The sequence below is a fragment of the Macaca thibetana genome, chromosome 8, assembly GCF_024542745.1.
Source record: "Macaca thibetana thibetana isolate TM-01 chromosome 8, ASM2454274v1, whole genome shotgun sequence".
Lineage (NCBI taxonomy): Eukaryota > Metazoa > Chordata > Mammalia > Primates > Cercopithecidae > Macaca > Macaca thibetana.
The window spans coordinates 126,628,783-126,642,309 of record NC_065585.1 but is presented as its reverse complement, the minus strand read 5'-3'; the positions used below and the strand labels follow the sequence as shown (position 1 = coordinate 126,642,309).

Sequence of the window (13,527 nt, the reverse complement as noted above, 5' to 3'; positions counted from 1 at the left end):
GTTTGTTTGTTTATTTGTGAGATGGGGTTTTGCCATGTTGCCCAGGCTGGTCTCAAACTCCTGGGCTCAAGGGATCTACCTGCCTCGGCCTCCCAAAGTGCTGAGATTATAGGCCTGAGCCACTGAGCCCAGCCCAGAATATTTTATTTAATCATATGTGAGTTTACTGTTGTCTAAACAATAAATATCCCAGTTTCTCATTACAATTTGGAGCTGAATTATTCTGTGCCATTGCTATTCTATAATCAGATGCACTGATTATTTAGTGGCATATTTTACCTGCAGTGCAGATATAGAAACATGAAGAAAACAAACACAAGAATCCGCATATGGGCTTCACGGTGTCCATAAATCCCCTAATTAATGCTGTTCCTGCCTTTGACATACTAAGAATTATACTTCTGCTAGCTCAGCTTTGCAGTTAAACAAATATGATTTATAAATGTCAGAAAGCATTTTTAGGTACAGCTGCATCGAGAATGGTTTGTCTGAAATGCCTTCCAGACTTGAATGTGTGTAAAAATTAGAAGATCTTGTTAAAAATGCAGGTTGTGGCTCGGTAGGTCTGGCATGGGCACTGAGATTCTGCGTTTCGCACCAACTCCCAGGTGTGATGCTCAAACTATTGGGGAACCACATGCTCTGAGGAGTGGGGATCAGATCTGAAAATAGAAGTGGGTTCTGTGTTTGTCTAATGTGTTTCTAAGCAGACTAATTTTATTATTTCAAATTATTTCAAGTTATCTCACCAAATCTTTTAATCATTTTTCTTCAAGATTAATCAAATTATAGTTTTCACTTAGTGTTTTTAACAGACTATACACAATAAATTCAAAATTGATTTAGCATATGAGTAATGATTCAAATGTCTAAGTTCTCCAATAGTTTCCGAGCAGCACTGATAGTTTTGACTTTTTAAAAAAAAAAAAAGCTAAGCAGCAGTTGAAGTCTGTGTTAAGTTAAAACTAGAAACAAATTGAAACAGTGACGAAACAGTGACCACAATAATGCAGTACCCTTGTCTTTCTGTTTCATCCAATGTTATCATTCTCTAAGTCACTAACCATTAAATACTTTTCATTCCTTTGTAACATAATCCTTTGTTCATTTACTTCCTCTACACGAAGCTCTCTAAATCCAAATGTGTTACAAAGAAGAGACATTATGTGAAGCCAGGTGATGTGACCGTTTCTGATCTTGATATGGAAATTCACATTTTTCCATGGTTTTCCTAAAACGATTCCTTTATGATTGGCTCCAGAACTTAAACTCACTGTTTTATCTTGATTTGGTTGTCTTATGTATAACCTCCCATTATTCATCTTATCTGAAATTTTAGGTAGCTGTAATTAAATTTAATGTAGCCTCTTCATCATTTATTTTATGTTTGAACCATGGGCAAATACTGTGTTGTGTGCTTGAATGAACCACAGGCATAACACAGGATGAATAATGCCATGTTTCAGGTCTTTTAAGTGGAGAATTTTGCATGGACATTTAAACGTGTTTTTGATCTATTTTATAAGCAAGTGGTTTACCAATTCATCAATAGTATAATAACTTCTGTCATAGGAATTAAATCAAATGCTCGCAGAAACACCACCAGTTTGGAAAGGCTCATCGAAGCTATTTCGAAATCTTAAAGAAAGAGGTGAGTTAACCTTAGTACGTGTCCGTTTTTTAAACTGTATTATGTATACTATTTGTATATGCATATTTTCCCGTACCTAAAATAATTTTTAAATTACATCTATGTGTATGCATAGAGAAAAAACTAAAGAAGAAAACAGCAAAATATTAACATTTCTGAGTATTAATGTTGTTCTCGGATAATTCCACTCTTCATTAAGGGTGGTTTTCATGTTATTGTTTATATATTATTTGTATCTTCCAAATTTTTTTACAACAAAATGGACTTACATAGTTTAACAAATTGTTCTTTAACCATATTGAAAAGTTTATTCTCTATTTCCCCAAAGAAAACATTTTACAAAAATACTAGATCTTCAAAGGTATGTTTTTCTTCCTTCCATTTCGCTCTGAGAGAATTACAGATGCTCCTAAACTAATCAACAGGAAAAATTTAGTGGATACGTCCTTTGACAGCCTAGTTTCGACATGTTTCCTTTAAAGGCCAATACTTACTGCAAATGTACCTGTTTCAACTTACTCTATTATCAGTATCAATATTAGGTTAATTCATTAATTTATACGTTTCCTGGCAATCACATTATATGGCTTTTATTGTAATTTTCTTTTACAGTGTACCTTTTTACACATTTGTAGAAAAAATGTATTAGTCTTTTTAATCTTAAAAAGTAATGTTTCTTGGAAATATATTTTTTGTATCCTCAAATACAGGAATATGCAATATATTAAAGATCTTTAGAAACAGAGGATAAGAAAGATGAACACCATTACTATATGCCTAGCTTTTTTTTTTTTTTTTTGATCCTGGATGCCATAAGTAAATTGAAGAGTAAGTTTTATAGTATTCTGTTTTTATAATTGGAAAGCGTTAAAAATATACAGTTCATCTTCAGTAGTAGTTTCTCTTTTCCTTGACTATTTTTATTAAATTATAGTGTATCATGGGTTTCACTTCATTTTTCTTCCCTGTGGTTTAAGCCACCTCAATCACCATGTGGTCCTGCAAAGAAGTGTCTACCATGATAGTCATGGTCTGGACACTTGCTATGAAGTAGTGCTTACTTGAGGGAAGTCTTGAGTTAACTATCAAATAAAAGATGCATAGCAGTTACTGAAGTTCTTTGTACCAACCAGCATCTCTTGTGTATTCTACCAGGTCAACTAGAACAGCAGTCAGTGAGATAGGATTATGGCGACAGCATGCCCATTTCCCAACTCATTTCCTTTTTTTGCCCCGTCTTTTATGCTTTTCTTTCATTTTTTGAGGGATCCCTGTGGACTCTTAAGTATTGTATCTTTATATACATTGACCATTCCAGAATCTTTCTCCCATAACATTCATGGCAATCAACCAGAACTATCTGTCTATAGGTCACAATATTCTAGTATAAACAAAAGAAGGGAATGAATGCTTTCAGGGCTTCCTGGGTAGCGCCCTTCATGTCTCTGACAAACTGCCTGACAGTGACTCCTCTTCTCTTTGTTCTGTAACAAAGAAGGCAGCCTCAAAGAACATCATATAAAATGGAGTTTTAAAGTTCACAATCTGGTTATTTAAAGGATTTTTATACCCTTTTACCAAGCATCAGAACTATCTAATATCTAAATAAGTATTGTAGATACAGATTCCTGATGTCAATCTTCTCAGTATCTGCTTGGAAGGTCAGTTCAAGCACTAAATCTGGTTTTGGGTTTTGTATTGCAAAAGCAAGAATTCAAGTAACAGAATGCACTTTTTTATTTACTTCAAATGGACTCCTTTTAAAATTTGTAAGTATGGAGTTACTGAGAACTCAGGATGTGATGTACAGAAAGTATAAGACATTTAATTACAATAAAAACTCCTTAAAGTACATATAATAGAAGCATTGAAGATAATTTGAAAGCAGAAAAGTGGTAACTATAGACCTTTATTCTTAAAATGCAAAACAAATATCAAATTTCTAAGTAACAATGTCTAAATGTTTTATCCAAGTGTTAATAAAAAGTAAGCACTTTGCAGTGTTCATTAACCATTTCCAACCTTTTTATTTTTACTTATTTTTTCCTTTAACCTCTGTTGTTGGACTTGACAACTTTTTTATGTTAAGAGTCATACATTAGAAACTAGCAACAAGTCTAAAAGTTACTGCTATGCATTATAATTTTGCTTTTTTTGCCAATGTATTTGACAGCATAATGATTTTATATGAGTATCTATGGAGGCATGTGGAACGAGTAAAGTAAAATTAAATTTGTTGCTTCTTTCGCTTTGATTTTATAATAATAATTGTCATTTAAAATAATATATAGCATCTATTTTTAAACTATAAGCTCATTATAGCATTTATTGCTTCTCAAACAACATTTTATACATATAACTGATACTATTTTTCTTGTAGGTGTGATTTCTTACACAGAATATCTTTTTCTTTTATGTATTTTAACAAGTAAGTATACTTATTAAATTTATTTCTGGATGCAGCTTTATTTTTTAAACAGAATCTTGGAAAGCAGATCTTAGATTCACTTACTCTTGAAAATCAATATCCATACTGTTCTGCAAAATTCATGTTTAATGCCACAGAAAAATGCTAAGCATAGCACTGTGAAGAGTCAAAAACGTTAAATGCTACAGCTTATGGTGTAGTAATAAATGCTAATAAATTATAAATTTACTATTATGTATCCATTCTTGTGGTTTTAATCTACCTCAGACTCGAAAGGTCATGACATGTAATAATTTGTAAATTTCCTACTGTACTCATTTGAGTCATATTTTCTGCAAGACTGATGTGAGAGAGTCTCTTAACTATCGAGTCTATCAGAATACCTGACATTCACATCCAAAACTTTTATTTTCTTCCTCTCATGTGCAGCATTTCTTAGGAAATATATGAAGGGTTTACTACATTTTCAGTTAAATTTCTTTGCATTTAATGGAGACAATTTTGTTATAGTTTACTGGGTTCCAGCCACCTGGCCTTTCCGTTCCTTGAATTGCCGCCTCAGGAATTTATACCTTCTGCTTTCTGTGCCATCAGTACTTATCCTCAAGATCCCTATGATAATAAATATCATTCAAGTTTCCTTTCAAATGTGAAGACTTCGCAAATCCTTACTTGGCCAGCCTTTCTAAAATAGCTCCCTCTCTCTTTATATCTCTTTGCTGCATTTCATTTTCTTTATATCAGACTATTTGAAAGTATTATTGGTTTACATGTTCTTGTTTGTCTCCCCACACTTGAATGCAAGGTCCATTATGGCAAAGATTTTATCTTTTTTGTTCATCTCTGTATCAAGAACAATGTCTTGCACATGGTACCCTCCCAAAAAGTAGTGAGTGAATGAATGAAGAAAGGAATACATCAAAGAATATTGCTAGTGGAATTTCCAGTTGTGGAGATTTGGGAAGATGCATGGAAACAAGAACATCAATAAACCTCTGTCATTAGAAACAAGTCTAAAAATACTTTGTACTTCTTTGATTAAAAAATTCACACCACTGTGTTATTCTTAACTGTGTAACTTAGTGAGGAATGATGTTAACATTGAGTTCAGTTACAGTAAGTTTTGAGAAGAAGGAATGTGTACATATACTCATATATCTTTATTTTTTTCTCTTGGACTTGTCACCTTCCTCACTGCCTAGACTGAACCAATTTTTCAAGACAGGAGAATTACAGCAGAGAAAGAGTAATTTACACAGAGCTGGCTATGCGGGAGACTGGAGTTTTATTATTACTCAAATTAGTTTCCTGAGCATTCAGGGATCAGAGTTCTTAAAGATAATTTGATGGGTAGGGGGTGGGTGAGTCAGGAGCACTGGTTGGTCAGGTCAAAGATGAAATCATAGGGAGTCAAAGCTTTTCTCTCATGCTGAGTCAGTTCCTGGTTGAGGACCACAAGACCAGATGAGCCAGTTTATCGCTCTGTGTAGTGCCAGCTGATCCATCAAGTGTGGGGTCTGCAAAATATCTCAAGCACAGGTCTTAGGTTTTACAATAGTAATGTTACCCCCAGGAGCAATTTAGGGAGGGTCAGAATCTTGTAGCTCCAGCTGCGTGACTCCTAAACCATAATTTCTAATCTTGTGGCTAATTTGTTAGTCCTACAAAGGCAATCTAGTCCCTAGTCAAGAAGGGGGTTTGTTACAGGAAAGGGCTCGTATCATCTTTCTTTTAAACTATAAGTTCCTCCCAAAGTTAGTTTGGCCTAACTAAACAAGAAGCAACTGAATGAGCAAACATAGCTTGGAGATTAAAGCAAGATGGAGTTGGTTAGTCAGATCTCTTTCACTGTCTCCATTATAATTTTGCAGTGGCAGTTTCAGACTTAAAATGAAATTAAAATGTTAGGGCTGGGGGTAGTATTGTACATTTTGTAATAGGGCTACCTGAGGTTGATCCACTCTGCAAAGCCATGGTAATGAAGCAAGTCCAGTCAATGATGCTACCCTGAGAATTAGAGTGGATGCACCTCATAGATGTGTTGAAAAGTTACCTTGTTTGCCAGAACAATCATGGTTGCAATATTAGAAGTTAAATTAAGTACCTAAACCAGCGGAGTGAAATTCAAGAATAGGAAGCGTTGACTAGGAAAGCTACTTGTTGAGACGGGACAAGGGTATAGTTTAGGAGTGTCAGAAAAAACATACATAGTGGGTTTTGGCACAGAAAGCTTAGGATCCTTGGGTGCTGTGAAACTTCTTTGGAATTCAGGACTCACCAACAGAAGCTTCTAAGGAGTTTGAATTGAAAAATTATGGGATGTTGTTTACATTAGAACTAAGAAAACTGTGAAAAGAGGGCTGGCAGGAAGTGGGCTACATAATCCTGGTTACCTGTCTGTAAGTGTCTCTCTCTTTACTTTGTACTGTTTTTTTCCCTCCAAACAATGCTTGTAAGGAAGACTTCTTTCCTGTATTTTCAAGATCTTTTTAAAGTGTAAAACTTGGTTATTAGAGATGGTGTAAATTTGTATTAGATTTCTAAAATACATGCAAGAAGTGAGCTTGCATAAAGGACTGGTTTCTGTTTCTGTTATATTCAGAGACAACTGTTACCAGTTAAGAAAGTAGGACACTATCTGTGCCTCTTTTGCAGGTTCAAGATTTCACAACAGGTGGTAGCAAATGTATCTGTGGGGGGTCCCTTTTTCAACTTTGTGCCCCTCCCCCCAGTCATCTCAAAAGAAAAGATTCAGTGTTTTGAGAAAGGCACGTCCACTGTGCCGCTCTTTGAAGGACACTTTCAAGTTTTCTTCTGTCCAAGTTTTCTCCTTTATGCTCTAGAAGTGAAAAGGAGAAAGAGATTGAACCTTATTATTTTAAGGTTCATGAAATTGAAGCACTTCATAGTATGTCAAAGTCTTTTTCAGAAAAGCAATTATTCCTTGTATTTTGGGGGAATTGGTGATTACATATTCAATCTTCTTTTGTTTTATATTTCTGTTGTTGAAGCCTCTAGAAGTTTTAACTCTAATCTCTTATGCTTAACATTTATTTTCATAGGTCATTTTAGTTATAATTTTCCCGAGAATCGGAACTAGTCCATTGTGTCATGTTTTTTTTTCTGCCGCACTAAGTAGCTGAACATACTGAATATATTTAAAATGTGATGAGTTGATATTTCCCTTTTAAACAAACTAACAGACTTTGGATAAAAAAGAGAAGTGTTTATTTTTAGAAATAAGGAAAGTATTCAAATTTTTTCTCAGTGCTATGCAACAAGTATCACAGAAGTGCTTGTAAAGTGTATTAGCAATTTTTATTAAGTGTACTAATGTATAAAGCAGAAATATAAATACTTTTATATGCTTTTTATTATCTTTAACCAATAATAACATGTTAACTTTTAATTTCTTGGTTAAAGAAACATTTTCTGTATAGAATATGAGTAACTTTACAACTAATATGGATTTTGTACTTTAAAATACATTTTTCCATTTTGTGAATATCTTCTCTGTTTTTTCTGGCAGAGCCACATGCAGGGTTCAGAATAGCTTTCAACATGTTTGACACCGATGGCAATGAGATGGTGGATAAAAAAGAGTTTTTGGTGGTATGTATATTATATGCTGCGTTTTTATCAATAATTAAATATTGCTTACTTATATTTTTATGTTTTTGCCTTCTTGGGAATACTACTGTAGAGAAAAGAGTGAAAAATGTATACTTTTGCCTTTATTTAATAAAGTATATACTCAGGTACTTTGAACAATATTTACATTTTACAAATATAAATTACATTCAGTGTATGATAATGATTATCGTTGTTTTTACATAAAAGTGTGAAATGTATCAGGTGTTTTCTGTTGGGTGGATAACAGACAGTCCTCAGGTTATATATGCCCAGTTAATAATCAGTCCCCATTATGTCATCCACCTAGGCACAACTCCTTCCATAGGAACTTCTCTTCCTTCTCAATATAGGATTCATGATTTTTGTTTCTCTTTTCTCTTCCACTTACTCCTGCCTTGTATTCCAGTCTTGTCCCCACTTCCCTGTTCCTTTATGTTATGTTTGACCATAGGCTGATAGTTCTTAGGTATTTACCTTTTGACATTTCTTTGACTGGTCCAGCTCTGGCACTGGTCTGACAGGGAGGTCGGTTGCTCCCTCAACTTCGCACAATCTCCTTCCAGAATTTTTCTCTTTCTTTTTACCTATGTATTTTGCATCTCTTTTTGTGGCAAAATGCCTCGTGTGTTTTCTTCTCTGAAATAGAAAATACTATTAATTTATTCCTTAGAGTAACATGGTCTGCTCTTAGCATGTATGTTACACTGTCTTTACCTACACTTTCTGAGTAAAAAGGAAGGGAAATCAACAGCCATTTTCTTTTCTTTTTTTGTTTTCTTTTTAAATTATGGCCCTACCTCCTAAACAGCCATTTTATTTTCTACTTTTCCTTTGTAACGTAGCTGTTAAAAATTCCTCAGAAAACCTCTGAAAGAGCTTCATATTTACTTCAGAAGCTGAAACTCAGAGGAAGTCTGTGACATCATTCTTTTTCTTAGTAGGAAAGAGAAAATATAAAAATCCTCATCAGAAGCTAATTAGTAGCCATTCAAAGAGAAACAAGCAGACTAATTACTGGGATTTATCAGAAGGCTTAAATTCTCGCCCACGCAGCCCTTGCCCAGGTGTAGTCCCTGAGCCAAACCGCTGGAGCTGGAGCCTTCATTCCAGTGCTTTGCAGAGTGATGGGGAGATGGCGGTTTTCAGTTTGATTACAATAGCTATAGATGTGTTTCTGCCATCCGAAAATGGCCAAGGTTAGTGTTGCTTTCTTGTGATAGTGCACAACTGTATTTTAGGAACTTTCAGAATGGGCCTGTTTTTCTACAGAACGTTCTATGTCCACACTGCCAAGTTCCATCCCCCTGACTTAAAGTAGAAGATTAGCTTTTGGAATTCAGTCCTTTGGAAGTTGCCTGTGTGGATGTCTGCATTTTAGAGATAAAGTAAAACTGTAATATTAAGTACATTTAACTTAATTATGGGTTACCGATACCAAAGGATAGATTTTCTTGGGGGAAAAAAACTGATATCAGAAAATAAATCTATAGCAGTTTAAATGTTCTTGGTGGATGAAGCTGTTTTCTTTGTTTTTGGAATATACCTAGTCCAGAATAGGAGATAGGTGCCCAGAAACTCTTGTTGGATATTTGATTCTTGATTGATTTCTTCGTCAGCTTCAAGAGATATTCAGGAAAAAAAATGAAAAGAGAGAAACTAAAGGAGATGAAGAAAAGCGTGCAATGCTGGTAAGAATACTTTATAGTAGCTTTAGGTGGGTTTTCTAGGCAACAATTATTTTATTCATGTTAAGAAACAGTAATTAAAGTTTGTAACTTTGAAGCTGTCCCCTTCTTGAAAACTTTGTAAAGTTTTTATGTAGAAAAATTGCTTCAGTATTTATATGCATAGATATCAATATTTACTTCAAATATTGATATTAAACATCTGTATCCATAATCATTCATTAAATCATTGTCATCCATATCGTTATCTGTGAGATTTGAAGGGTATATCATACAATAGATTAATACAGATCATTATGCATGTAAAAATTTAAAGGTGAATTGCAAAGATTTAATTATAATGTGAGAGAATTTAGTGGTAATACAACAATGTGACTGTCGAAACAAATATAAGGAAATAATATGTTTTCTTGCATTCTTAGATGTGTATATTAGAGATTCTTCTTCTAGGATATATAATATTTTCGTCTTTTTCTGAAGTTAGAGTCAAGCAACATTACCCTCCATCTTCCTAACCAGTTTTATTTTTGTCTGAAGTATTTCAGCCTGACCATAGGCCAGGTTCACATAATAAAAATAACAAACAGGTACTAAGGCCTTACCATCAGGCACTATACTAGGTGCTTTCCATACATTTCTCATGTAATCTATCCAACAATTCTCTTATTATCCCTAATTATAGATGAGGAAACTGATAATTGGGAAGGTTAAGCATCTTGTCCAAAGTTACATAGTTATTAAATGGCAAAGCCAAAGATTTGAACCCGTGTCTGGCCAGCTCCAAAACTTCACTTTTATCCACTATGACATACTTCTTTGATACTTAGATAACCAGAAATATAGTGAATTTTGTTGGCATGTAAATGATATTTGTTTCATTTGCAAATTGATGTCCCTGTGCAGTAGTTTAATTGTCCTACATGGAATTCAGATGATTAACTTCAGAGAGCTAAAACTTTATTTTTGTTATTCTCATTTTTAAAAGAATATTAGGTTTTGCTTAACATAGATTATCTATAGCAGATGGGTGCTATATTCAATCCCAATATATTTATGAAGTATACATTTATATTTAGTTGAATAAAAGCAGATTTATCAGGATTGTGTAGCACATACTGCTTTGTAGGATATTTGACCATGCTATAATTCTCAGTAGTCATTGAACATCCCTCAGTATACTATTGATAAAGCTTATGGAAGACAGTCTTAAAAAAATCAAAGAGTTGATTGTAATGTTAGTTAAGTATTAAAAGGGGCAATAGTAGTTCTCTACTTAATTCAGGTCTCATGATTTTCAAATTGTAATTAATAAATACTACATGAATAGTCCCATAATTGCAACTGTTTAGAGTGTTAGCAAAGAACACTGGAGAATTGAATGCTTTCTTAAATTTTATTTCTTGTAAATAATATACTAAATGAGTAAACAGTTATTTTAGTTTTGATATATTACCTCTAACTATAATTGACTGAATAGGCAAGTTGTTAATAAAATACTATTTAAGGAGGTTGAATAATGTTAATGAATCTATTGATATACTTTAATGATAAAGTAGATAGTATTTCAATGGATATAAATATAATTGTTTTATTTATTTGTTTATTTATACGACTTCCAGAGAGGACTTATGCATCCTCCAATAAAAACACAGTATTATTCTAATCATTAATATTTATTAATAAATCCATCGAGTAATAAAGGGAGATAAAAAAGAGAAAAATTATAGCAGGCAATGCACACTGAGAAAGCCTACAGTGTTAGTACAAAATTTGGCTCTGAGCATCACTGCAGCCAAGGTATAAGAAATTTAATATTGATTTAATGCAAATATTTTATGATAGTGATAGAGTAAAACCTCATTAACTTAATTAGGGAAAATCCATCTGAATTATAAAATCTAAATTATATCAGCATACCCTAAATTGTATTATTTTATGTTTATATGGGTTTATGAACCATTCCCTTTCAAATATGTGGGGAAGGAGATTTAAAGAACAGATTAAAATAACTTTTAAGTAATATAATATATAATTTGTTTGTTTATAAATGAATGCTTACTAAAGTCTTTGATAGCCACAGGTATGTCAGAAGTATTCATTTTATATAACTTAAATAGCGCTTCTAAAATCTTACTTTCGTAATTTAGCTATCAGAACTCTTCCTTAAAGCAATTCAGAAATAATCTTTAATCTTTGGAACTTTAATCTTTGAAACTAACAGCACTTTACAATACAGCTCTCCAAATAGTCATTACTGTGTTTAGCGATAATGATAATTAGTGTTAACATTGTTAGTTAGTCACATTTTAAATAATGCAAATCTGAACCAGAGAGGTTTTATTTTATATTACTTTAGTTATCAAAGAATTTAGGTATAAAATTTTTTTTAGTTATACTACTTTACTTAGAAAAGAATATGTAAAGTGTAAGGTGATGTTATCAAGGTGATAGAAATGACAATATGATTCCACATATTCTTAGAATATTTTGGCTGAGTTTTGAGGCAGTTAAAATTTAGCTTATTGTGAAAATATATAAATTACCTAAGAGAGACAGTATAGCACAGGCTCAGGAACCAGATTTTTGGGGTTTGAATATTAGCCCTGCCACTCATTACCTGGGTGACCTTGGACAATGCCCTTAACCTCTCTGTTCCTCTGTTTTTTTCATTTGTACAGTGGGGGCATTAGGAGTGATGACCACATGTGATTGGTATGGAGGTTAAAGCACATAGCCACTTAACCATGTGAAATGTAATAAACACTCACAAAGGTTAGCTAGTAGTAACACTTAAAGTTATTCTTTAATTAGTAGAACCATGCAGCTACTTTAAACTGAATCTTAACATACCTAAATAAAAATTAAATCAAAACTAAAGTTAAAAATTTTCATATGCCAAAATAAAACTGTGATTCAGAAGGGAAAAGGGAAATGAACATAACATTTCTTGGGACCCTTATGTGCTAAGCTCCATGCTGTGCTCATTGTAAATGTTACTCCCATTTAGTCCTCATGACAGTTCTACCAGGTAAGTAGTATACCTGCTTGGAGATGAGAAAACAGTCTTAGAGAGATTCATGTGCCTAATGTCACAGCACTGATCATAGCAGAGCAGGATTCCAGCACAGGTCTCTCTTACCATTTCCACTGCCATACTGCTGCATCTGGATTTCCCCCTATGCCATGTAGCATTGCGGAAACATGTCCAAATCAAACTGCATACTTCAGGGCAACGTGTTTTACTCAAAGCAGTAGTTCTATTCGAAGGTTATAATGAAATGGTTGAAATGAGCACAAATTCATTTAATGTTTAATTATCTGAGATTTTTAAAACTTTGCTACTCATCTTTAACATTTATCCCACTTGTATTGTTCGTGTGTATATAAAATGTAGCATAATGATTTGCCCTTCCTAATTGATTATTTTGTCGTCTTTTTCCTTTTTTCTTTTGCTGTACTTGGGTTCATTCTGAAATATGACACTTCATTTGGCCCTTTGTGCTGTATGTCAGCGTCTTCAACTTTATGGATACCATTCTCCTACTAATAGTGTATGTACAATACTTTAAATGTTCTTTATGTATATAGCCCTCACCTGTTATACTTGATAATGTTATTTCTTTATATAAAGCTATAGCTGCTGTTTATTCGTAGAATGTTTTAGAATTTATTGAATACAATACGTGCAGTGAAGCCTTAATGTTACATTTCATTCCTAGATTTATGCAAAGACTAAAATATGCAGAATAATTATGTATCTTTAACTTTAGATTGAAATAAGGAAAAGGTAAGTGTACAACAACTAAAACATAATAATTGAAATTTTATATTTTTTAGCAGTATTTGAAGAGTTATGTAGAGAGAGCAGATTCTCAGGCTATGTTCCTGCAGAACACAGGTATTTTATGAACCAGATCTATCCATCTTATGTACAGTCTTTGTTCAGTTCTAATAAAGAAGTGTCTTAATGGATAGACTTTTTTTCATTTTCACTTTTGCTCACAATTTTTTTCAAAGCCTTTGTTTCCTGCCGTTTCCTCTGCTCTGCACAAAAATCTGGTGTAAGCTGCTACTTGATATGTTTATATCAGTTTATCATATTATTTCTAAAGAGGATAATGACTTTCAGA

The 13,527-nt window shown here is 33.3% G+C and overlaps 1 protein-coding gene across 4 annotated transcripts in view; it reads left to right on the top strand.

Annotated features, from left to right (window-relative positions):
• The window catches only part of MICU3 (mitochondrial calcium uptake family member 3), an 89,325-nt gene that overhangs the window by 46,769 nt on the left and 29,029 nt on the right, over positions 1–13,527 (top strand). For 2 of the 4 annotated variants that reach the window (XM_050801820.1, XM_050801824.1), the window contains exons 4-8: positions 1,573–1,651; positions 4,032–4,079; positions 7,609–7,691; positions 9,329–9,400; positions 12,910–12,948. In XM_050801820.1, coding sequence (XP_050657777.1) covers positions 1,573–1,651; positions 4,032–4,079; positions 7,609–7,691; positions 9,329–9,400; positions 12,910–12,948 — 321 coding nt within the window. The remainder of the gene's footprint in view (positions 1–1,572; positions 1,652–4,031; positions 4,080–7,608; positions 7,692–9,328; positions 9,401–12,909; positions 12,949–13,527) is intronic. The other 2 variants (XM_050801823.1, XM_050801822.1) reach the window with 2 other exon arrangements.